Below are 26,331 nucleotides of genomic sequence, written 5' to 3'. Positions count from 1 at the left end.
CACCTTGTCCTTTGTAAGGCAGTGCTGCCACCTGGCACCTGCTACATGGGGACCCAGTTAGATCCACTGCATTTAATCCATCCAGCTGAGAAGCATCTGTCTATAAGCCTAAGGCAGCAGTTCTCAACCTGGATATCATGACCCCTTTTGGGGATCAAAATGATTCCTTTCACAAGGATCACCTAAGACCATCAGATATTTACATTATGATTTATAACAGTAAAAAAAATGCAATTAAAGAAGTAGCAACAAAATAATTCTATGGTTGGGGTCACCACAACATGACGAACTGTATTAAAGAGTCTCAACATTACGAAGGTTGAGAACCAGTGGCCAAACATCTCTCAAAAGGAAAAGTATAATGCCAAAGCTCTACAGATATGCTGGTGCTCCTCTCACCAATTTTTCAGGGTAGAGGGTGAGTGACAGACAAGTCTTCATTCCTGTTGTAGAAAACTACGTTTTACACAGTGTACCCACTTTAGCATTGCAATTTCCCTAACCCTTAAAAATTGCTTCCTCAACACTAAGTAAAAGAGTATCACTCAACCCCAGCTTCTTTTCAGTAGACCCTCTTTTGACAAATGATTCAGACAACAAAGCAAAGCAAACTCTGTCACCTTTTAAAAACTGTGCATAGTTCCACATTAAATCTAGTATCAGCACTCAGGGGGGCACAGCAATGAGCTCATCCTGACCCAGTTTATGATCCTTCCACAATTATTCCACACCCATTCCCACACAGATTCTCAGAATTCTGCTTGGATGATTTTGTAAACTTATGAGCTAAAAATGAATATTTGGTCCTATATGGTGGGCAAAACTAGGTTTAATTTTAAAAGATTATTTAAAATTCAAATATCTATATTCCTATTGAAGATTAACATGCACATATTTGAATGTCAAATATAAATCACTGCCAACACATACATACATGCTACATTCAAAATATCGTTATGGACTAGAGAGATGATACAGCAGTTGAGAGCATTTTCTGTTCTTTTAGAGGATCAAGGTTTGGTTCCCAGTATCCACATCAGGGGGATCAGAAGAACCTATAACTCCATTTCCAGGACATCTGATGCCCTCTTCTGGCCTCTCAGAGGCCAAGCACATATATAGTGCACAGAAATAAATATAATTCTAAAAAAATTAAATATGGTAATATGATTAATAAGAAAATTAAGATATTACTCAAAAATTAAGGTATTACTGAATGGTCATTTGAAAACACCTTTAAGTTATATGTGAATGTGGAAGTTTATAAATCACCCAATTCAGTCTACAATCCTGTACTTTCGAAGGATCAATATGCAACTCTCAAATATTTTTAGTAAAGAAAACTTAACTGTAAACACTAAGCTTTTCCAAGGTGGATGACTATTACAAAGTTCACTAGAAAATCAATATAGCATTTTAGTTGGAATTTGCTCATTAAACACCCACAGCTCTAATGCAAATTATGATGGAATGAATAAAGCAAATACGCATGCTTCTTTCTTTTTATTAAATGTAAAATCTACTGTTAATTGCATCTCGTATGTCATACAAACTTTTCTCCTTAACTATTAAATAGAAGCTTTAACAAAAGTCATTAGAGATTCTTTCTTTGGCTTGAATAAATTTCAATATTTGTTCAGTAAAGGTTCACAGCAGTTAAATTACATTAACAAATATTATTAGCTACTATGTAAGCCAACCAAGTAAAATACTTATATTGTAGGTAAAACAAATCATTGGGTGTTTACAATAATATTTGGATATCTCCATTTTTAAACATGGTTATCAAATACACTATAATTCTTACTCAAATGAGAAAGATTCAGAGAGGATCACCCTCACCCCACCACCACCAAATACTCAAATTTGTTTAGTAAGCTAATTGTTTTCTAATATGGGCAAAAGTAAATATGAAGAAGCTGAACCATACTAAGTATGAGTTTATTGAGTCAAAGCAGAGTACATATTTTCTTAGCAGACCCAAGTCTATTGACAAACCCATAGTCTACAGTGTTCAAACCACTTTAAAAACACAGTAGGAAAGAGATAGTATACTGAAAAACTTTAAACACTGGGTCATGATTTTTCTAAGTAACATAATTTGAAGGAAAGATATTTCTCAGTGAAAATGATCTGTTTGTACCATGTGTATGGTGGCTGAAATGATGCCACTGAAGACAATCAGCACCCCCAAGTCCACGTTATGCAGAACATAGCTTGTAAAAGCTTAGTCTTTATAAACAAATCTGTAATTCTCTGAATATCTACTGTTGCAGTGTTACATGAGGGTCAACAAATTTTGATAGACATGATGTGAAATGGAGTCCTTGCAAATACAACTGTTCTGTATAATGAGCACAGGAATATTCCTAACAACAGATACAAGATGTGTTTTACATATATAATTTACCTCCCCTAGCATAAACTGTCAAAACTTTAAAATGGTGATTGCCTCAGGCCTGAAAAAAGGAAGTAAACCCTACTCCAAGAAGCTAAAGCTTCTCTTGGTAGCATCACAATGCTGGTATCACATTCAGAACTACATTTGCAAGTCAAAATACTAAAATTTTTTAAGACCGGACTTGATTTTTCAATATTTTATAAACTAAAAAGAGTAATATTATTGTATGTGTATTGTATGGTTTGTGCATAACACAGAGTGTATGTGGTGGTTTAAAAAAATTGTACAGTTGATTTTCTTCTTCTATTTTTATATCAGTTTCAGAGAAAAGAGCCAGTATTTTCTGTGGTACAATTTTATTTTTCCACATTACCAAGTCAGAAGTCTTCATATGTGTATATATATAATCTATATTTTAAGCATTTATATTGATACTGAATAGAAAAACTGGGGTTTTAAGATTGAAGGACTGTTTTCATCCTCTTAATAATCACAATGAAACTTCTATGATCTTTTAAAAAGCAAATGTACATTCTCAACTATTATAAGAATGAACTACCTTTATATGTAAAATAATTTAAATATGGTTGTTCAGAAAAGAATCTGTATGTAAAGAGAAAAGGTATTGTAAGTGATTGCATTACCAATACAAGTAAGCCATGCAAAAACATAGTCATTAAATTATATGTTAAAACATAGGAAAACAGATAACAGATATAGAAGAGAGAGAGAGAGAGAGAGAGAGAGAGAGAGGAGAGAGAAGATAGACTTATAAACACAAGACTTAAAAACTAAGGAGTTTTTTTTTTGGCTAAAATCCAATATTGTCTTTATTTCAGTTTAATTGGAAGAGGATCTCAAATTCATCTTCTCCATGAGATATCAGGAACCTGGATTTCTCTTTGTACCAAAGGTTAATAAGAAATGTGTCTGCAAAAGTCAAACAGCATTAAATACCAAAAACTGATTATTATTCTACAGGAGTTGTTCTGTCATTCATAATCTCTCCATGCTTCAACCTTCCACAGCTAATCTTTAATGGATGACATTCGAGAAAAAAAAATAACTAACACATAAAGCAGAATCTCTAACATGAGCTTTTTAAGAAATAAAAAATAAGGCTTTTGAAGAAATATCAACATTTTAAATATTACAAAATACTATTGAAAAATACTGTTACATTAAATTTTCACAATAATTGTAGGATAGTAATAATACAAAAGGAGACAATAAACACAATGCAATTAATTGTCATTGAAATTTTAGAATAGAGAAAAGATTAAATTGAACAGCATATTTTTAAAAGTTAAAAACATCACTAACATAAAAGAAACAGTGGATGCAACTGGGCACAAAATGTCTTACTGTTAAATTCAACCGATTTAAAACAATCTTTAAATGTTTAGAGCTTAGGCACTTTTTTAAGTTGAAAAGAGACATGTTAAAAGTATAAATATTTCATATATCAGTTATTTTAGTTATTCAGTTTTCTCTAAAATATACCATAATATTTGCAGGTCATCAATAATGTTTTAAAATAATATTATACATTTATATAATTTAAACAAGTCAAGATAATAAAACAAACACTTCTTAAATTAAACACATGGGAAGGAATTCCGATTTCTCTAAAGCCAAATAATGCCTTGTTACTATACATTTCTCCTTTATTTTCTTTTCGTGTAAAGGTTATTTTTTTCTAAGGCAGGTGTTTATATAGATCAAGCTAGCTTTGAACTCAAAGTTTATATAGCCCAGGTTATCTCAGAACTGAAATCCTCCAATGCTAAGATCAAACCAGACCCAGTTTCTTATATATATTAACAAACTTTCTCATGTTTTAAAAGTTTCTATATAATCCTAAGTCTGAAAATCAGGGGAAATAAAAAGCTATGTAAGTCAATATACTAATAAACACTTTAAAATAATAAACACTCTGTAACACAGACTAGGTATAAACAGAGGCAGTTACCTGTTACTAGGCTGAGCAGTACTTACACCACTACAAATCTGTTAGAGCATTTCAATGGTGCCCATTTAATGAAGAGCTCCAGAAAACAATATGGTGACATTTATTGACACACACTATGAGTTAAGTAAAGCACTCCACAAGCATTAGCTTAAAAATAAAACCTGCCACCATTCGATATTCCTCTATTAAGAAATCCCTGTTTAGCTCTGTACCCCATTAGTCATCAGGAAAATGCAAATCAAAATGATCCCTGAGATTTCACCTTACACCCATCAGAATGGCAAAGATCAAAAATTCAAGTGACAACATATACTGGAGAGGACGTGGAGAAAGGGGAACCCTCCTCCACTGTTGGTAGGAATACAAAATTGTACAACCACTTTTGAAATCAATCTGGTGCTTTCTCAGAAAACTGGGAATAGTGGTTCCTCAAGATCAAGCTATATCACTCTGAGGCATATGTCCAAAATACGCTTAACTATACAAGGACATTTGCTCAGCCATGTTCAGAACAGCTCTATTTCTAACAGCCAGAAGCAGGAAACAACCTAGATGTCCCTCAACTGAAGAACAGATGCAGAAATTGCTATATATTTACACAATGAAATACTATTCAGCTATTAAAAACAAGGAAATCATGAAATTTGCAGGCAAATGGTGGGAACTAGAAAGATCATCTTGAGTGAGGTAACCCAGATGCAGAAAGACACATATGGTATATACTCACTCGTAAGTGGATATTAGCCATATAATACAGTATAAACATAATAAAATCTATAATCCTAAAGAAACTAAACAGGAAGACCCTAGAGAAGATGCTCAATCCTCATTCAGAAGGACAAATTAAATAGACACTGGAAGCAAGAGAAGACAAGGAACAGGACAGAAGCCTACCACAGACGGCCTCTGAAAGATTCTATTGATTGAGGTATTGAAGCAGAGGCTGAGACTCATAGCCAAACTTTGGGCAGAGTGCATGAAAGAAGGGGGAGACAGAAAGACCTAGAGGGACAGGAGTTTCAAAAGGAGACCCTGCACAAAACTAAAGTCCAAGTGGATCAAGGACCTCAACATAAAACCAGATACTCTAAATCAGTTGGAAAAAAAAGTGGGAAACAGCCTAGAACTCATTGGCACAGGAGACAACTTCCTGAACAGAACACCAACAGCACAGGCTCTAAGAGCAACAATCAATAAATGGGACCTCATGAAACTGAAAAGCTTCTGTAAAGCAAAAGACACTGTCATCAAAACAAATAGACAGCCTACAGATTGGGAAAGAATCTTCACCAACCCTTTATCTGACAGAGGGCTAATATCCAGTATATATAAAGAACTAAAGAAGCAGAAAAGCAACAAACCAAGTAATCCACTTAAAAAATGGGGAACAGAGCTAAACAGAGAATTCTCGAAAGAGGAACATCGAATGGCAGAGAAACACTTAAAGAAATGCTCAACCTCATTAGCCATTAGGGAAATGCAAATCAAAACGACCCTGAGATTTCACCTTACACCCATCAGAATGGCCAAGATGAAAAACTCAAGTGATAGCACATGCTGGAGAGGTTGTGGAGAAAAGGGAACCCTCCTCCATTGCTGGTGGGAATGTAAACTGGTTCAACCACTCTGGAAGTCAATCTGGCGCTTTCTCAGACAACTAGGAGTAGTGCTACCTCAAGACCCAATTTGCTCAAGTACACAACAAGGACATTTGTTCAACCATGTTCGTAGCAGCTTTATTTGTAATAGCCAGAACTTGGAAACAACCCAGATGTCCATCAACGGAGGAATGGATACAGAAATTGTGGTATTTTTACACAATGGAATACTACTCAGCAATCAAAAAGGAGGAAATCATGAAATTTGCAGGCAAGTGGTGGGATCTAGAAAAGATCATTCTGAGTGAAGTATCCCAGAAGGAGAAAGACAAACTTGGTATATACTCGCTTATATAGACCTACAAGACATGATAAACATAATGAAATCTACACACCTAAAGAAGATAATCAAGAAAGTGGACACAGGCAAAGGTGATTAATCCTCATTTAGAAAGACAAATGGGATGTGCATTGAACTTATGACAGGAGTCTACCACAAAAGGCATCTGAAAGACTCTACCTAGCAGTGTTTCAAAGCAGACACTAAGACTCATAACCAAACCCTCGGCAGAGTGCAGGGAATCATATGAAAGAAGGGAAGTTAGTATGATATGGAAAGGATAGGAGCTCTACAAGGACCAAATATATCTGGGCACAGGGTCTTTTCTGAGACTGACACTCAACCAAGGACCATCTATGGATATAACCTAGAACTTCTGCTCGGATGTGGCCCGTGGTAGCTCAGTAACCAAGTAGTTTTCCAAAGTAAGGGGAACACGGACTATTTCTAACAGGATCTCAAGGGCAGGCTGTTTGACCCCCCCCCGGCGAGGAGCAGTCTGTTAGGCCACAGAGGAGGACTTTGCAGCCAGCCCTGAAGATACCTGATAAAACAGGGTCAGATGAAAGGGGAGGAGGTCCTCCCCTATCAGTGGACTTGGAAAGGGGCAGGGAGGAGACCAGGGAGGGAGTGTGGGGTTGGGGAGGGAATGAGGGAGCGGGATACAGCTGGGACACAGAGTTAACAAAATGTAACTAAAAAGAAAAAAATAATAAAAAAATAATAAAAAAATGAATAAAGTGTAATTAATAAAAAAAAGAAAAAAAAGCTATATTTATGCTGAGATCTTTTTGCAGCTAAAAGAAATTCTCCAGGTATTGAGAGGTAAAATGAGATTATTCAAATGAGAAATTTATAATACTATAAGGGAATACTTTTTAAAAGGAACTATACTTCATTAAATTAAAAACCTGAAAGTTAAAAAAAAAAAAAGAGACCAACAGAGTCAAAGAAAAAACAACAACAAAAAACCTGAAACCCTTGGGGACCTGCAGAGACTTATACCTGAACCAAGGGCAATGCCTGGAGAGGACCTAAAATCCCAGCTCAGATGTAGACGATAGACTCAGTCTCCAAGTGGGTTCCCTAATAAGGGGAACAGGGGCTGTCTCTGGCATGAACTCAGTGACAGGCTCTCTGATCACCTACCCCTGGGGCTTGCAGCCTTGCCAAGCCACAGAGGAAGACAATGCAACCAGTCCTGATGAGACCTGATAGGTGAGGGTCAGATGGAAGGGGAGGAGGACCTCGCCTATCAATGGAGTAGGGGAGAGGCATAGAGGGAAAAAAGGGAGGGAGGGTGGGATTGGGAGGAGACAAGGGAAGGGGCCACAGCCAGAATACAAATTGAATAAATTGTATTAAATGATAATAATAACAATAATAATAATGATGATGATGATGATGAAAAAAATCTTTGATTTGTAAGGAGGTTTGCATTTTTTCCTAAAAAATATTTTAATATCTAGAAAAATACTATGAAATACTATGAAATAATGACCCTTACTCCTGAAAAGGAGAAGCCAGTAAAGGGTAAACCATCTGAGATTTCTTGTGACAGTAAACACAACTGAGCTTCAAATACTCATAAAATCATATAAAATGGTAGTATTAACTACCATGCAAAAATGAACACAAAAACAAAAGAAGCTATATAACAACACATATGAAGGTTTGTTATACAAACCCAAACATTTTCTATTTCATTAATCTTATTCTGGATTCACAATTTAGTAAAATGCTATGAAATATATAAAGAAGTTAAAAATGAACAAATCAAGCATTCCAATTAAAAAATAGGGTACGGAGGTAAACAGAGAATTCATTGTAGAGGAATCCAGAATGGCAGAGAAATGCTTAAAGAAATGCTCAAACTCCTTAGCCATCAGGAAATTGCAAATCAAAACGACCCTGAGATTTCACCTTACATCCATCAGAATGGCTAAGATCAAAAACTCAAGTGACAACACTTGCTGGAGAGGTTGTGGAGAAAAGGGAACCCTCCTCCAATGCTGGTGGAAATACATAAATGTCAGTAGCATTTTTTTTTCCTTAAAACCAATCTCTTGTTCCCAAATTTTGTAACATAATTTTCCGGTTACCACCCTTAAAGTGTATTCACAGTAAATCATTACCGGTGGAAGTGGGTAGGTACAGGCCAGAAGCTCTGTCAAGTGATTCCATTACTGCTCTAGAGATCTTTTTTTTTTTTTAAGTATTAAAGGCACATGACTCCACATTTGATTTTTTATCTGTTTCTTTCTTTCCTTTCTTTATTAATTAATTTATTTATTACAATTTATTCACTTTGTTTCCCCGCTGTAGCCCCCTTCATTTCCTCCCAGTTCCAACCTCCCTCCCTCTTGGCTCCCTATGCCCCTTAGGTAGTGCACTGACAGGGGAGGTCTTTCTCCCCTTCTATCTGACCCTAACCTATCAAGTCTCATCAGGGCTGGCTGCAACATCTTCTTCTGTGGCCTGGCAACAGAAGGAGCTGTTTAAAGAGGAGGCCATTGAGTTCATGTCAGAGACAGGCCCTGCCCCCTTACTAGGAAACCCACTTGGAAACTGAGCATGGTATCTAGGTACTCTCCATGCATGGTCCTTGGGTGACGCTGGGCCCAGGTTTTTTGGCTCTGGTGGTCTCCTTGTGCAGTTCTTGCCTATCCAGGCCTTTCTATCTCCCTCTTCTTCCATGAGGTTTCCTGCACTCTGCCCCAAGTTTGGTTATGAGTCTCAGTATCTCCTTCTCTACCCTGATGGTTAGAGTCTTTCAGAGGTTCCCTGTGGAAGGCTCCTATCCTGTTCCTTGTCTTCTACTTCTGCAAATGGTTTTTGACGAGGGTCACAGGGATCCCAAATCAGCTACATTTAAAGATCAACAAAATTATCTTTCATTCAACAATGTACATAAATATTCTTCTTATAATGAAATCAAATCCTATTTTCTCACTATTGCTTTCACTTAATTTTAAGATATAAAAGATTCTGTATATCATCAAATATTGTTCAAAAAGTTATTAATTAATGTATCACATCTCACAGCATGAATATCTCATTATTCATTTAGTAATAGATTTGTTAATATTCTTATATTCAGAACTAACATAATAAAATATTCTTGTCAATTTTTTTTATTTTATATATTCCAAGAGAATATCTACTAGGAAGATATATTTGCCACAGATTAACATTTTAAACCAACAAATATTTTTGCATTATATTTGCTATTTGCAGCATTTAGTTTGGTGTTCATCCAGTATTTACTTTATAGTGGAATCTGTTTTGTAAACATTAATATTTCATTTATAAACATTAAAATAAATACATGTATATTCTTCTTACATTTCAATAAATACACGTTTTGAAATAAAAAAATGTGAAGCATAGTAATAAAAAACAAACATCTATACTTACATAGATTATTGGTTCTTTTGTGTTACAAGAAAAGAAGCATCACTTACATGCAATCAGAGTCCGGCACTGTTTTTCCTTCTATTCCTGTGCTGCTGTAATTGCTTTCATTTTCTAGTATTTTGCTTTGGAAGGCACTTCATACATAATAGGTAGAATATGAGTTTACTAAAATTTTGTATCCTCTAAGAAATAATGAAAATGTGAAGAATGCACCAGGGAAAAAGGTTTTGGAGTTTCAAATCAGTGAAACATTTTCCCTGTTTCCTTTTTATCTCTTTAATCAATTGCTGCACTTCCGAGAAACTATATATTCCTGTTATTTCATCAGTTGGGTGGAAATAGGACATTAAAACTTTTCATAAGTAGTTAATCAATATTGTTATGAATTAAACACACATGACTAATAACAATTAAATGCCTTCCATTTTTGTATATTATTCAAATTGTTCCATCAAAAATTCTTAAATATGTAACAATAAATAAATATTTGAACTACATGCTGAACTGTATTATTCAAAAGTTAAATAGTAAACATTACTGCTCAATAAGTCTCTTCAAGAAATAGACTGGTTATATTAAATAATTACTGTCATGATAGCCCCAAATATGTTTTTTTCTGTATAATATACTGAAAGTTGACTATACATATATTTAAAAAACAAATCCATTTATTACAGTACTTTCCTAGCAGTTAGTATGTGTATGCATATATATATATAATTTTTAATTAAATTTTTATTTTTTAATATTAGTTACAGTTTATTACCTTTGTATCCCAGCTGTATCCCACTCCCTCATTCCCTCTCACCCTCATCTCCTCCCTGCCCCTTTCCAAGTCCACTGATAGCAGAGAACCTCCTCCCCTTTCATCTGACCTTAGCTTATCAGGTATCTTCAGGCCTGGCTGCAAAGTCCTCCTCTGTGGCATACCAGGGCTCCTCCTCTCTCAGGGGGTTGGGGGGAACAAAGGGCCAGCCATTGAGTTCATGTCAGAAAGAGTCCCTGTTCCCCTTACTAGGGCACGCACTTGGAACTGAGCAACCATGGGCTACATCCAAGAAGGAACTCTAGGTTATATCCATACATGGTCCGCGGTTGGAGATACAATCTCATAAAAGACTTCTGTGCCCTGATATATTTGGTCCTTGTAGAGCACAGGCTCTAAGAGCAACAATCAATATATGGGATCTCATGAAACGGAAAAGCTTTTGTAAAGTAAAAGACACTGTCATCAGAACAAAACAACAGCCTACAGACTGGGAAAAAAACTTCACCAACCCTATATCTGACAGAGGGCTGATATCTGGAATATATAAAGAACTAAAGAAGTTGAAAAGCAATAAATCAAGAAATCCAATTTAAAAAATGGGGTACGGAGCTAAACAGAGAATTCTTTGTAGAGGAATATAGAATGACAGAGAAACACGTAAAGAGATGCTCAACATCCTTAGCCATCAGAGAGATGCAAATCAAAATGACCCTGAGATTTCACCTTACACCCATCAGAATGGCTAAGATCAAAAACTCAAGGGACAACACATGCTGGAGAGGTTGTGGAGAAAGGGGAACCCTCCTCCACTGCTGCTGGGAATGTAAACTTGTACAACAACTTTGGAAATCAATCTGGCACTTTCTCAGACAATTAGGAATACTGCTTCCTCAAGACCCAGCTATACCACTCCTAGGTGTATATCCAAAAGATGCTCAAGTACACAACAAGGACATTTGCTCAACCATGTTTATAGCAGCTTTATTTGTAATAGCCAGAACCTGGAAACAACCTAGCTGTCCATCAACGGAGGAATGGATACAGAAATTGTGGTATTTTTACACAATGGAATACCACTTAGCAATTAAAAACAAGGAAATCATGAAATTTGCAGGTAAATGGTGGGATCTAGAAAAGATCATCCTGAGTGAGGTATCCCAGGAGCAGAAAGAGACACATGGTATAGGCCTATAAGATAGGATAAACATACTGAAATCTGTACACCTAAGGAAGATAAACAAAAAAGAGGACCCAGGGTAAGACAATCAACCCTCAGTTAGAAAGACAAATGGGATGGACATTGGAAGTACAGAAAACAAGTAACAAGACAGGAGCCTACCACAGAGGGCATCTGAAAGACTCTATCAGATACCTATCAGTGTATCAATACAGATACTGAGACTCATAACCAAACCTTCGGCACAGTGCAGGGAATATGAAATAAGGTAGAGTTAGTATGACCTGGAGAGGACAGGAACTCTGCAAGGACCAAATATATCTGCACACAGGGATCTTTTATGAGATTGTATCTCCAAATAAGGACCATGTATGGATATAACCTAGAACCCCTGCTCAGATGTAGCCCATGGTAGCTCAGTATAATTTTCTTTTAATTCAGGAAACTTCCAATTTTTCTAAACCTTTACTTGTTCTAATTCACTTTTAATATATTATGAATTTTCTTTAAAATCTATTCTTATATTTCCCAATCACAAAGAAATAAAAAGTTTATGGCTATTTGTCATTATTAGAAATTCTGTTATCCAGTATTCAACTGGATTATTTATTTATGGCCATCATGATTAGAATATTACTTTAGTATTTATTTAGAATTTATCATCCACAGTAATATTTTGAAGATAAACTCTATTAGTCATCTTTCTAATCTAAAATTACCAATTCTTTTACATATGTATGCAAGTTAAGTAGTTTATAAAATATTATAACTTGAGCTGGGCATAGTAGTGCGCACTTTTAATCCCAGCATTCAGGGAGGCAGAGACAGGCAGATCACTGTGAATTCAAGGCCAACCTGGTCTACAAAGCAAGTCCACGAGAGCCAAGGCTGCACAGAGAAAGCCTGTCTCGAAAAAAATATATAATCTGAAATTAATTATTAAAGGATTTCATTAAATATTGTTGAAAAAGTAATCTAAAATACTTCTAAATGCGTATGTATCATTTTACAATTATTCACTTTTTTTTAACACAGAAAAATAGTGACAGAAAAGAATCTACAATGACCTTCATAGGTGCATAGCCCAGACGTCAGAATCCAGGGACCAAATCTCTAACATTCGAATGTCTTGACATTTTGTCCTTGCAAAGAACTGAGTATGAATAAGATAGTTTCCAAAATCAAAAGTGGTCATGTACAACACTAAAATGTGGCACCTTTCACTTTAATCTCAGGGAAGCATTATCTCTGTCATCATCTGCATCATCAGATCTTAATCTATTAACTGCATGAAACAAGTTTTTTTTTTTTTTAATCAAATGTAGGTTTCCACTGGTAATGAATATAGGACTATCTTAATACAAAGGAGAAATACTTCCTCTCTGAGAGCTAAAACAGTAAGTGGTATTTGAACTGCTGGTTGAAAGGCAGAGGCACTGGTAATCATGATTTCCCCTTGTTTGTTCAGGCCCTTCCAACAAAACAAACAACCTTTTTGTGATTGGATTGACATGGTGTTAACAATGCATTTAATGCCCAAATCAGTGTGAATACAGGTAAAGCCCTCACTAATACCAGTACCAGGATGTTAAAGCCACCTATTTTCTAAGCAGCCAAAAGGGAAAAAAAAACCTCTCCTCCTTTGGCAAACAAGGCAAGGAGCTAGTATCACCAGTCCACATCACACAATCACCCTCTAGCTTCACAAGAACACTAATCTACTACCTGCTGTCCTCTCAGCAATTTCAGCCTCTGCCGCTTTCTCTTGGAGTTCCAACTTAAGCTTTAATTTTCTCTTTTCTTTATCTTCTTTGGTCAATTTTTCTTGAAGCTAAAATACATTAGAAAAAAATAATCCTTATCTGATAAATGCTTAACATGTATAATTAATTCCAAAGTAAGATTTTATTGTTCTTAAATCCTTATATAGTATTAGATTTAACTTTTTAAATACACTGAATCTAGAGGGATAAATTAAGGTTGCAATATACTCTCTAAGTAATGAAGTAATTATAGAAAATGGAAACATGTTAATCCACATGGATTTGTATATGTGCATATAGACATAAAACAGAAACAACACTATTGCTAAAAGTACCTATACCCAAAGCCATATCATTCATTCATTTATCTTAAAGCAAAAAATTCTGAAGGGCTCTATTGATCATAAAATAATGGGCAGCAGGATTATGCTTCTCTTAGTAATTCCAATATTTTGAAACAAAATCAATTAAGATAACAATCTTAATATCTGACACAAATCTGGCTGTGAAACTGTCTTATCATATTCCATTTAAATTGGCACTGTCACCTTATTCAAATATGGCATATAATAACTGCTGAATAAAAGTATAGAAAATATCTCATGCTCAAACCGAATGCTTTCCTTTTATTTTCTTTTTCCATTCTTTACTACACTTTTGTCATCTGATTTTTCTTTCAGAAACAATATTCATGCTTCAGTATGATTAGGGCAAACAATAAAAATACTGAAATCAGAAAATACATATAGGAGTTTTAAAAGAACCCACAGACACTTAGAGTATTTAATAAAATTATTTACAGACCAGGGGAATGCTGAGGAAGAGCCAGAGGAAACAAAGCATGACATGTACATTGAGCTGGCTGTGTATAATAGTGTAATAAGATACAAGGCATATATATCATTTGCAACTTTGATGTTTACTTGCCTGTATAACTGACATAAAAGAGTGCATAGAAACTAAGAAAAATGAGAAAAATTAACAAAGTAGCATGAAACTGGCTGTTAATATACCCCACGTTCCATAACGTTAAAGCCAAGTGAAATCTGAATATTTGTTAGTAGCATAATTACCAGCAGAGCTTTGTGGAAATGGGTGGTATTACAGAAACCAAAAAGCTTATTTTAATGGTCAACCACTTAACTGAATAATACCTGGATGGCAAAGAAACACAAAACTACTGTTGAGGCATTAAAAAACAAAATGAAACTGAATAATAATAGAGAACAGAGGAAAGTAACATGGTCAACAGGTCAGACATTATTTAGAGAAATTAGACTTCTACATTTCTATACCTTTTTATTGCTTGTTCTGAGAATTTCCAATTCTTTTTGAAGACATGCTACTGATGTCTCTTTACTTAAGTCTGGGATAACTTCATGAGAAATCACAGATTCATAATTCTTTCCACATTCCATAATACTGTAATAAAGAGAACTATTAAATAATATATATAATTTTATACAGGACATAAATTTCTTATTAACAATAAATATGTAAAGATACTTTGGTTTAAACTTATATGTAGCTAAAGCATGATGGCTACAAAACAATAAATATATATACTTACACACAGATATACCAATTTACCAACTGGAGAAATTAGGTTTGTAGAAAGTACACAGTGATCCCAGAGAGACTGAGTGTTTAGGTTTTAGATTCTGGTTGGGATCAACTTATAGATTTTGCTTTTCTAAAAATGGAACAAACCATTTTCCCAATTTCATTAAAAACAGTATCATTCATATATTTATTATTAAATGGAAGATATTAAAATTAATATTTATTTTCCAAAGAGTTAATGGTAAATATATTCTATAAGACAGCTGCCAACAATATCAACCTGTAAACAGGTAGTATAAAGGAGAAATGAGCAAACATTGGATCGTTTCCTGGTGTTAGGGTATTAAGTATGTAAGCACTGATGGGTATGCCGGTCTTTGGCATGGAGTCCTGCGACAATCAGTGAGTGAAGAGCTATTTCCACGCTCTCATACTGAATATACCACAGATCTCACGGCAGGAATATAAGTTCAACTGTTTAATCTTTTCTATACAATTAAAAAATGTTTATCCATTCCTCCACATTCCTTGCCTACATACCCTAAAATATGTCCCCAATTGTACTTTAGTATAATTTGAAACTAAGGGAGAAGCATTTATTTTATTATGCATTGGAATCAATGAATATATCTGAGATACTGAGAACAAACTAGAAACCCCACAAAAACCTTTCAAAATAGTACTCCAAAAAATGTGAAAACAGAATTATGCTGTCATTTTAAAATCTGTTAGCTTTACTGCACATGATTCATTATCAAGGTAGCATAATCTCATTGATAATAAGCACAGGTATCACAGACTCAAATTTCTTCACATAGGATGACTTAAAGCTACAGAATGTAAAACAATTAGAAATGAAAAGGGTAGATAGCATACAGAGCCACTCTAAAGGTATTCAAATTACCCCAAATGAAGAACAGAGTGATGTAAAAACAGCAGTAACAACAACAAAACAAACAAACAAACAAAAACAAGCAAGTTTGAGCAAACTTTGAGCAATTTGGAGTAAACTTTGAGCAAGTTTGAGCAAACTCTGAGCAAGTTTGAGCTTTGGTGAATGATATCACTTATTTCTATCAGTTTCATAACTTCCTTATAGCCATAATGAAGAGTCACAGAAAATAATGCTGAAAAAGAATAATACTTTATTGTTTTCTTTAAACTCATCGTGTACTGTTTCTCTTAGCTACCTAGACATATTATATCAAGTAATAGAAGATCTTGCAGAATCCTGAAATCGTTTTTAAGTGACTAACACATTAAATTTATGTGACACCAAATAAAGAAGAAAAGTGTATTAGGGAAGAAGTGTTGTCCAATTCTTACTTTTTAGATTAAACACTGAAATCAACACGCACCTGCACTTTGTAGATGGCCCTTCATCTGGATTAGGATCGAGGACTTGAAAATTGCTGGATTTCCTCCCTGGCAGTTCAAGGTCCTCAGATTTGACTTCGTTGTCTAATTTACGCATGTTTTGCTGAGAATTCATAGTCAGCTGCTCATCTACTGGTGCACTCTCACCTGCCACAAAGGTCTCTGGTGCAAGACAAATATGGCTATATCTGCACTTAAACAAATAATACATGATAAAGGACATAGCCACATATGAAACTTGCTGAACAGTCTTATTTCAGTAAACATTATCACAATATTAAAATGGATATAAAAATAAAATTAAAACCTCGATGTCATAAAATATATTATGAAATCTACTTTGTACACCAAATTATATCACAAAAATTAGTTAAGGCACAGACATTAAGCAATATTCATTTTAAGGAACTAAACCATATTTAATGGCATACTAAAGTTTGGGAGGAAATCGTCTATACAAAATTAACTGGTGTTACTACGATTAAAGGCATAACTATTGATTATAAAATGTTTTTTAACTCCCGAAGAAATAATTTACCTTTAAAAAGTAGCCTTGGGGCCAGGTGTGATGACACACACCTTTAATTCCAGCACTTGGGAGGAAGAGGCAGGTGTATCTCTGTGAGTTTGAGGCCAGTCTGGTCTCCAAAGTGAGTCCAGGACACCCAGAGCTACACAGAGAAACCCTGTCTCGAAAAAGAGAAGAGAAGGGGTTGTAGCCTTGCTTATGAGCTAGACAATCTGGCAACATAAAATCCTTTTGATACATGAAAGAAGTATTAAAATATAAAAAAGTTAGTATGCAAAAATGAACCTCTCACAAAACTTCATTCTAATTTATGTTTGTATTAACTGTAGATAATAAAAACTTCAAGCCTAGATATTCATATTGGTAAATGAAAGCTATGTTACAAATCAATTGCCTTAGTAAATTATTTTGATTTCTCTTTGTTGAGGAAACAAATCAGAAAGGAGAAATAGTGTATCATATCCTCATACTGTGAGGTAATTATGACATTTCAACACAATATTATCCTAACATCTTTTATTTAAAGGTCAGTGACTGATTTCAAAGTTCTGAAAACTATTTTACTGTTTGCTTTACACATTTATTCACTATTTTGAACTGATGTAACAATGGAATCCCAAACTGAGAATTTTAGGGGCACTAAGGAGATGAATGTACATCTCTACAAGTAACTCAAACGAAAAGATCAAAATACAAATAACAAAAACTGCCCTCAGAAATATCATTAAAGTCATTTATATCATTAATATCATTTAGAGTCCTATGCTGTCCTGCTATGTAAGAGGAGCAAAGACTGTAAAAGGGGCAGGATGAGCTATGAGCATTGAAGTTATAAGAGGCCCGTGTTCCTATTAAAAGACTTTTACTGTGTTAGATTCTTAAGTTCTGATCCTTTAAGAACAATTATACTACGAGCTACAATTGGTCCAGTTATCTAAATTAAAGGTGTAATTCAGCATCTTTCTCCATCCAGTGTTTTATCTCTAATGTTCTGTTCTTGTTTTGTTTCTGCTTCTCTTTAACCCCATTCCTGATAGCTATGTTACTATTTGCTTACTACACTTAACAACTTTTTCTACTGATTTCACCTGTCAAATTATATAACTCTTTGAATTCTTTGAAAATCACTAGTATTTCACTGTGAGCATCTTCCATCCCAAACTTCTTGAGAGATATACAAGTTTCCACATAAGAGGGCATTTGGTTTCCTCCAAGATCTTGTTATTATACTTAAAGTAATAGTAAGAAAAATTTCTGTCACTTCCTTTTAGTCTTTTAATTTATTTGATTGTATGTGTATGGGCTTTTTGCCTGATGTGTGTCTGTTTACTACTTGTGTGCCTGACGCACATGAATACTTTACAAAGGTCAGAAGAGGATATTGACCCACTGCAACTGGAGTTACTGTTGTGAGCCACCATGTGGATGATGGAACTAGAACGCTGAGTAGCCATTGTTCTTAACTGCTGAGACATCGCTCAGCTCCCACTTCTGAGACTTTTTTCTTTTATTAAATATTTTTCTTTTAGTTTGTATTAATTATGCTTTATTCACGAGTATACCCCTGTAAACTCCCCCTCCTCCCCCACCATGAGACTTTTTAATTTTAAATCTAAACTGTTTTAAAATTAATAGTTTGGAGGCCATAGCAAAAGATTTCTAGATACTGAATTCAGGCCAGTCTGGCTCAAGTAAGACCCTGTACTAACAATATTCCTCTCCTTTCAAAAAAAAAAAAAAAAGACTCAAAAGTTAATATTTGAAACATTTAATATATATAAAGAAACCATACTATGTGGTTTAGCTCTATTTCTAATTTTGTTCGGTCATAAAACCTTTTAGATTGCTAATTTGAACTGTTCATCTGACATTTGAAATCTGCTCTGCAAATCAAACTATCTATACTCCTTTATTGAGAATTTAATTTGCTTCAGAGTAAACAAGGCTGATTTATAAAATCTTCCCACCTGCCTGCCTGCATTTTATTTTTTTAACAAATCGTTTTGGGGAAATGTTATTTTATCAAATTAGTGTTAAATATTGGAAAGGCTTTCAAATGTTCTTCTCTACTACATGAACTGTAAAAGTATTCAACCATATATATAGAAAATTTGAGCTTTTAAAATCTATTACTTATTCAGATTTTTGATACTTATTTGTGGAAACCATAAAGTATGATAAGCCCTATGGCAATGAACTGGAAAAAAACAAATATGAATGATGAGCAGACACTTCTATGAAGGACTCTAGTACAATTATTATGAGAAATGGATTTAACAATTTGAATATTTGAAAATAACAAGGACCAGGAAAGGGTATACAACTGATTGTAAGTAAGATATATGCAAGCACAAGATTTAGAATCTAGGAATACTTTACAAAGATATTTGCTCTAAAAATAAAAAAGTAAGATTGTGGAAATAAATGAAATGTCAAATGATCAGAAAGTTGAAAGATGGTACGTATAACACCTTAAGAAAACTAGTCTTAGCTGGGCATGGTGGTGCATGCCTATAATCCCAGGGATTACACTTAGTGAGGCAGAGGCAGGCAGATCTCTGTGAGTTCTGTCCTGGTCCAGTCCAGGACAACCAAGGCTACACAGAGATACCCTGTCTCAAAAACAAAACAAAACAAAACAAAACGAAACAAACAAACAAACAAAAAAAGAAGGAAAGAAGGAAGGGAGGGAAGGAAGGAAGGAAGGAAGGAAGGAAGGAAGGAAGGAAGGAAGGAAGGAAGGAAGGAAGGAGGGAAGGAGGAAGGAAGGAAACTAGTCTTCAGGGATCATTGTAGAAGAAGGGGCAGAAAGATTTGAGAGCCAGAGAAGCTGGGAGTTCACTGTAAAGCTGCATCTCCTAGAAATGTCAGAAGCTGGATCAATCAAGTCTCACCTCACCAACCTAACTGCCTAACCATGAAATGAACAACAGACCTGCTAAAGTGTATTGCGAAAGACCTTGAGCCCTAGATTCTACACAAAGACTTACACAGCCAACTAAGGCATACAGAGAGCTGGAGAAATAGTCTTCCCTAATTGAAGATCACAAAAGCTGGTTACCCAACACCAAACTGGAAGCCCTGTAAACTTATACAAGTAATACTATACAGACTGAGTAGTTTGTATTTATGTATTTAGGAACACTCACACACATATATATGTATGCAACAACAAGAGAGGAAGGAGATACAGATACATGGAATGGTTTGGAGGGAGGAAAAAGACACACACACATGAGAACACAGAAATAGGACCCAGATATGGTGGCACATGCTTGTAATCCTAGCATTTTAGAGAGGAGGCAGGAAAATTGGCATGGATTCAAGGCCAGCCTTTTCTTACTAAGCTCTAGACTAGCCAATGCTACATAGTTAAACCCTGTCTTTAAAGGGATCCTAAATAAAAATAATAGAATTTATTTTAATAATATTTCAAAGGGTTTTAGTTACTAAAATACAAGAGGAAATTATCCTTTGATTGGGATGATAATTGGAAATTTATCCTTTAATTCTCCCATGGGTAAAAATTTTAGCAAATCGGGTATTTCTTGTATTATTAAAAAGAGAGAAGAGAGAGAGATGAAATGGATTGCTGGTAAAGATGCTTGGAAAAGAGGTAATCAAAGTTAAAATATGCTGAAAATGTCACTTTTGCAGGCATCAAAGTCATCAAGAAATGGCAGGAAATGGAGAAAAAGAAACTAGAAACATGAAAATCTCTTCAGTAACTATAGAAACATGCTAAAGAAGACAGATTAAAAAACAAATGATGATAAGTGAGTCTTTTTATATTTCCTTTTTTTCATTTTCAAACTAATTTGCCTTATAAAATAGGTAACAAAAGCAGACAAACAAAATAAAGCAGATAATATCCTTTTAATCCTTTGTCTACATTCCTCTGTCTTTCTCCATCAGTCTACTACTGCTCTAAGTAAATGCCCATACATATTTCTTTCCTGAAATACTTGGGAATATATTCAGGCATGAACTTTAACCTTTTGGCACAATTAAGGTACTAATCAACACCTTCCATTTTGAAAATTTTTATTTATCTTATTCAAATCCTACAATAAACACAATTTATGACTTAGTGCCCTCTATGACTATGAGAAGAGACTAGCCTTCAGTAAGTCTAAATTCAGTCTTTATTTTCTCCAACTCTCCACCCCAGAAGGAGGTTTGTAAGATAGTGTGATGGAACAACTGAAGGCTTAAGCTAACTGATTTGTACTATCCATCAATTCTGAAAGAACTAAACATAGAAACATGAACACAAAAAAGTGCTACAAAGTGAAGTTATGGGATGGTTATGCATGTCAGTTACAAAGATAAATATTAAACAAGAGATAGATCTCTACTCTAAATCAACTCTTTTCTCTGAGCAGACAAACCTGAAAATGAAACCCTTCTATTGAAATTCCTTCTTGTCCTCTCTCCCTTTTCTCCTTTATCTTTGAGTTGAAATAGCAACTCTCTTTAGTAAATGTTCGTGTTTAATCAATGCCGTTGTTAACTGTTCTCTCATTGCTAACTGATTTAATATTATTTAAGTTCATATCACCATATGGGATTAGTGAATAATCTCTTTTCATAATTCATAAATCTATAAAGTCTTGCTTTCTTTATTCAAATTTAAGCAATAGGAAGATCCTTATAACTATTATCAATGCCTTTATTTGCTCTTGTGTGGATACGGTTTGATATGGACATAGATGCCTACTATTTCAAATATATTTTGTTCTTACTATCTAATGCTATCACTATTGTGCTAACTTATCCTGCAAACATCTGCAAGTATTCTAGATAGCTACTACTACCAGGTAGTAGTAGCTAAAGTGCCACGTACTGTTACTGCCAAAGGAAGTTTATGCATCTGAGTGGAATTGATGCTGACCTTTTGAAATCAATACCTAGCTAGCTACAATAAAAGCTTTGACACCATTTTTAATATAATTTTTTTATTTATTTCAATTTATTCACTTTGTATCCCAGCTGTAGCCCTACCCTCATCCCCTCCCAATTCTACCCTCCCTCCCTCATCTCCTCCCATGCTCCTCCCCAAGTCCACTGGTAGGGAGGTCCTCCTTCCCTTCCCTCTGACCCTTGCCTACCAGGTCTCAACAGGACTGTCTTTCATAGTCTTCCTCTGTGGCCTGGTCAGAATGACCCCCCTCAGGGGGAGGTGATCAAAGAGCCACTAGTTCATGTCAGAGAAAACCTTGTCCAGTGGTCTTAGGAACCATTTCAATTAATGATTTTCCTGATTGAAAGAATTCTTATTTTACTTATGGAAATATCAGTATTGCTGAAAGGGTCAGTGTCAATGTGTTCAAACCCTTGATTCCACTCTGCAACATAAATCAAATTATAATATCTTTTCCTTATCTAGAAAAGAAAGCTCGGAGATCCTCTTTGGATTCATTTATTCACATAATTACACAGAAATGTATACTATCTGATGCTATCCAAGAAATCATAACTCACAGCCAAAACTAAGAATTATTTCATGACTATTACACAGAAGTGGTGAGGTGGCTAGAATCAAATGGGACTCTCAGAAGCTGGGAAAGTCTGTTCTGTCTGGCTTGGTAAATAGTTTGTGACAACTGGTATCTGTGTAAATGGATTTTATGGTCCCCTGGGGGGTCAATATTGTTTACAGAGCTGTTTCCTCAGAGTGGTTGAACTAGAATCATCTCTAAGGATCCTACCAGGTTACTAAGAATAGCAATGACCTAGTCACCTGAGAACTCAAGAACAGAAAAAGACAAGCAGATAAAAAGAATACTGGCAAATACATTAGAGTAAATGAACCACTCTTTCTTTTTTTAAATTTTTCTTTTCTTTTTGAGACTGTAATTATGTCATTTCCTCCCTTTCCTTTCTTCCCTTCAAACTCTAACCTATACTGCTCCTTGATCTCTTTCAAATCCATGGTCTCTTTTTTCAGTAATAGTGTGTGTGTGTGTGTGTGTGTGTGTGTGTGTGTGTGTGTGTTCACACATATACATTCCTATATATAAACCATTTAGTGTGTATAAAGTACAACTTAAAATTCATAACTAAAATTAACTGTAACAGGCATGTTGTTTTTCTTCTTCTGACACTTGTGAACAATTTATAAACACTTCTTTAAATTCTCTTTTGAGGGGAGAAAAGGAGGCAAAAATTATTACACTGACTCTAGAAATGAAAAAATACACCACATTGTTTATTGCCTTTCATTCCTATACTATCTCCCACTATTTTTTTGCTATTATATTATAAACTAAATAAACGACTTACCATAGTGTTCCAAATTTTAAAGAGTCTTTTAAAATAAACACTAGTTTCAAAATTCCAGAAGAATAATATCAACTAGAGGTTCCTAATGATAACTGCTACTTTTAAGTAATTTAAAAGGATATTTGTATGTGTGTGCATGGAAATGTCTTTCTATCTGTACAAATACTACTTATTTCAGTTAGCATGCATTTCCAATACTCTGCCTCCTTTTCTTCAGGAGTGGAAGAATAGTAACCCACATAGATTATTACTATATGTGTTCCCCAACACACACAAGAGAAAAGAACAACAGAAATACCACAGTACTCCTACTTAAAAGGGAAACAAGAGAAAAGCTTACTTGTTAAGTAGTATAAGTACACACTGATGGATTCTGACTTTCTAATCAGAAATATACTTGGTGCAATGATTCTGAAAACAGACTGTTGATTTTGAATTCTAATGCATGGCCTACTGTATAATCTCTAACAGATACTATTATTTATGAACTTATTTGTTCTCATTGTATAGCTCTGGCCAGTGGCTGGGAAGACAGCTTAGTCAATAAAGTACTTGTTGTGTACACATGAGAACCTGAGTTTAAATCTCCAGAACCCATGTAAAAAATAGCCATGATGGCACCTAATTGTGTCCCTAGTACCAGCCACGTTGAGATAGGAGGATCCTAAAAACCCAGTGACTGGTGCCAGACCAAAACAGTAAACTCTAAGTTCAATGAGAAAACTTGTCTCAAAAAATAAGATAGAGATCAATAGAAAAACATACCACCATCAACTTCTAGTACTCACATGCACAGTTACGGATGAGCACAAACACATACATGCACACACACACACATATGAATGAATGAATGAATGAATGAATGAATGAATGAATGAATGAATGAATGAAGGAATGATGATCAATTTGATCTTGAAGTCATGACCCTTCTCTGCCCTGGTTTTCCCATTGTAAGGATTTCAGACATGGACCAACATGTCTGGCTATTAGCAAATTATTTATCCTTTATTAATTTCCCTACCAGTACAGTACAAAATCGTCCTCAAAAAGTACTTAGAATCATTAAATTATTTAAATTATAGAAGTGTCTTGGAAAAGCATTAACATAGAACACAAATAAATGTTGGTTAGTATCTTTAAATCTGCTCTGCTGTTACCGTCACTATTCTTATGTCCAAATCTTCCTATGTGACATCAAACTCAAACTTTAAATTTAATATTATTTTTAACTAGTTATTCTTTTTTTTGAATTTTATTTTTTTCTTATCAGTTACATTTTATTAACTCTGTATCCCAGCCATGTCCCGACCCCTCATTCCCTCCCAGTCCCTCCCTTCCTCCCTCATTTCCACCTTGCCCCTTTCCAAGTCCACTGATAGGGACCTCCTCCCCATTCATCTGATCCTGTTTTATCAGGTATCTTCAGGACTGGCTGCAAAGCTCTCCTCTGTGGCTTAACAAGGGAGGACTGCTCCTCCCTTGAGGGGTGGGGAGGCCAAAGAGCCAGTCATTGAGTTCCTGTTAGAAATAGTCCTTGTTCCCCTCACTATGGGAAACCAATTGGTTACTGAGCTACCACAGGCCACATCTGAGCTGAGGTTCTAGGTTATATCCATACATGGTCCTTGGTTGAATGTCAATCTCAGAAAAGACCCTGTGCCCAGATATATTTGGTCCTTGTGGAGCTCCTATCCTTTCCCCATCAGACTAACTCCCCTTCTTTCTTATGATTCCCTGTACTCTGCCAAAGGTTTGGTCATGAGTCTTTGCTTTGAAAACACTGCTAGTTAGAGTCTTTCAAATGCGCTCAGTAGACTCCTGTCATACGTTCAATGCACATCCCATCTGTCTTTCTAAACGAGGATGCAGGCAAATGGTGGGATCTAGAAAAGATCATCCTGAGTGAAATATCCCAGAAGGAGAAAGACAAACACAGTATATACTCACTTATATAGACCTATAAGATATGATAAACATAATGAAATTTGTACACCTAAAAAAGATAATCAAGAGAGCGGACATGGGGTAAGATAATCAACTAATTATTCTTAAATATTAAGAATAAAAGCAAAATGATATTTATTGTCGTAATATTAATTCAACTTTTATATTAAGATTTTCACAGCTTAATCTGTGACTAAAATATAGTTATATAGCTAAAATCAATAGGGTTATTTTAATAACAGGCATTTTTACGTATACACTTATTTTCTTCTTTGAGAAATGCTACCAACTATGTGAAACAAAAACAGAAACATTAAAACATACAGTCCTCTCTTAACATAATACCTATAACATATATAAATAGGCAATTAATAAAACAGCATCTAATTCAAGAAGATGCATACAGAAAGTAACCACTTAAGGTTAATTTTTAAATAATATGCAATAGTTCCATACTTTTTCAAATTAAAATTAAAAAGTAATACACTTTTAAATTTAGAAGCACACACATAAAAAAGCCCCTGGGAAAAAAGAGCAATCCTATGTGAAGGACACTGTATATTTCTTTAAGGACAATATATCTCTGTAAATTCAATGTCGCGACAGGAACACAGTAAATTTAAATAAAGAAAACAATTTCAGCACCTACTCACTACACTGGCACAGGAGATTAATTTGCAGTCAGGACCACTACAAGTTGAGGACAGATTCCTAGCACTCAGAGAGTCATAAGAAATTAGGCAACTCTTAAAACTATCTTTAAGAACACTAACTTCACACGTGGGTACGTATGCTCACAATGACTTCATATGTGGGTATTATATGCTCACACTGACTTTATACATGGCTACAATATGCTCACAGACTTTTTACATGGGTATTATAGCTCACACTGACTTTATATGTAAGTACTCTATGATTTCACTGACTTTATTTGAATTTGGGCTTCAACAGCCATGACTTAATCAAAATTATAATTTTCAGCAGTTTCTTTGCACACTTAATGCTCCTCATGTAAGCTTTCAAAAACTCTGCCTACATATTTTTGGGTTGTTCCCACATACAACAAAAATGAAATTATATAGTAATCCTTTTCTTTATATTTGAATCTCATCATCAAGTCAATAACATTAGCTGGTTGTGGTTAAATATATCATAGAAAAAGTATTGCACAGATGTGCTCTCTAATATTTAGT

General features: G+C 34.9%; 1 protein-coding gene across 6 annotated transcripts in view; it reads right to left on the bottom strand.

The window, feature by feature from the left end:
- Positions 1 to 26,331, bottom strand: part of Mipol1 (mirror-image polydactyly 1) — a 321,451-nt gene that overhangs the window by 247,555 nt on the left and 47,565 nt on the right. For all 6 annotated transcript variants that reach the window (XM_055608715.1, XM_055608720.1, XM_055608719.1 and 3 more), the window contains exons 2-4: positions 16,359 to 16,565; positions 14,733 to 14,859; positions 13,400 to 13,505 (exon numbers count right to left, since the gene is read on the bottom strand). In XM_055608715.1, coding sequence (XP_055464690.1) covers positions 13,400 to 13,505; positions 14,733 to 14,859; positions 16,359 to 16,492 — 367 coding nt within the window. In that variant the 5' untranslated portion in view covers positions 16,493 to 16,565. The remainder of the gene's footprint in view (positions 1 to 13,399; positions 13,506 to 14,732; positions 14,860 to 16,358; positions 16,566 to 26,331) is intronic.

The sequence above is a fragment of the Psammomys obesus genome, unplaced genomic scaffold (genome assembly GCF_907164565.1).
Source record: "Psammomys obesus unplaced genomic scaffold, mPsaObe1.curated_primary_1811, whole genome shotgun sequence".
In the NCBI taxonomy this organism is placed as follows: Eukaryota; Metazoa; Chordata; class Mammalia; order Rodentia; family Muridae; genus Psammomys; species Psammomys obesus.
This window is presented reverse-complemented; position numbering and strand designations above follow the sequence as displayed.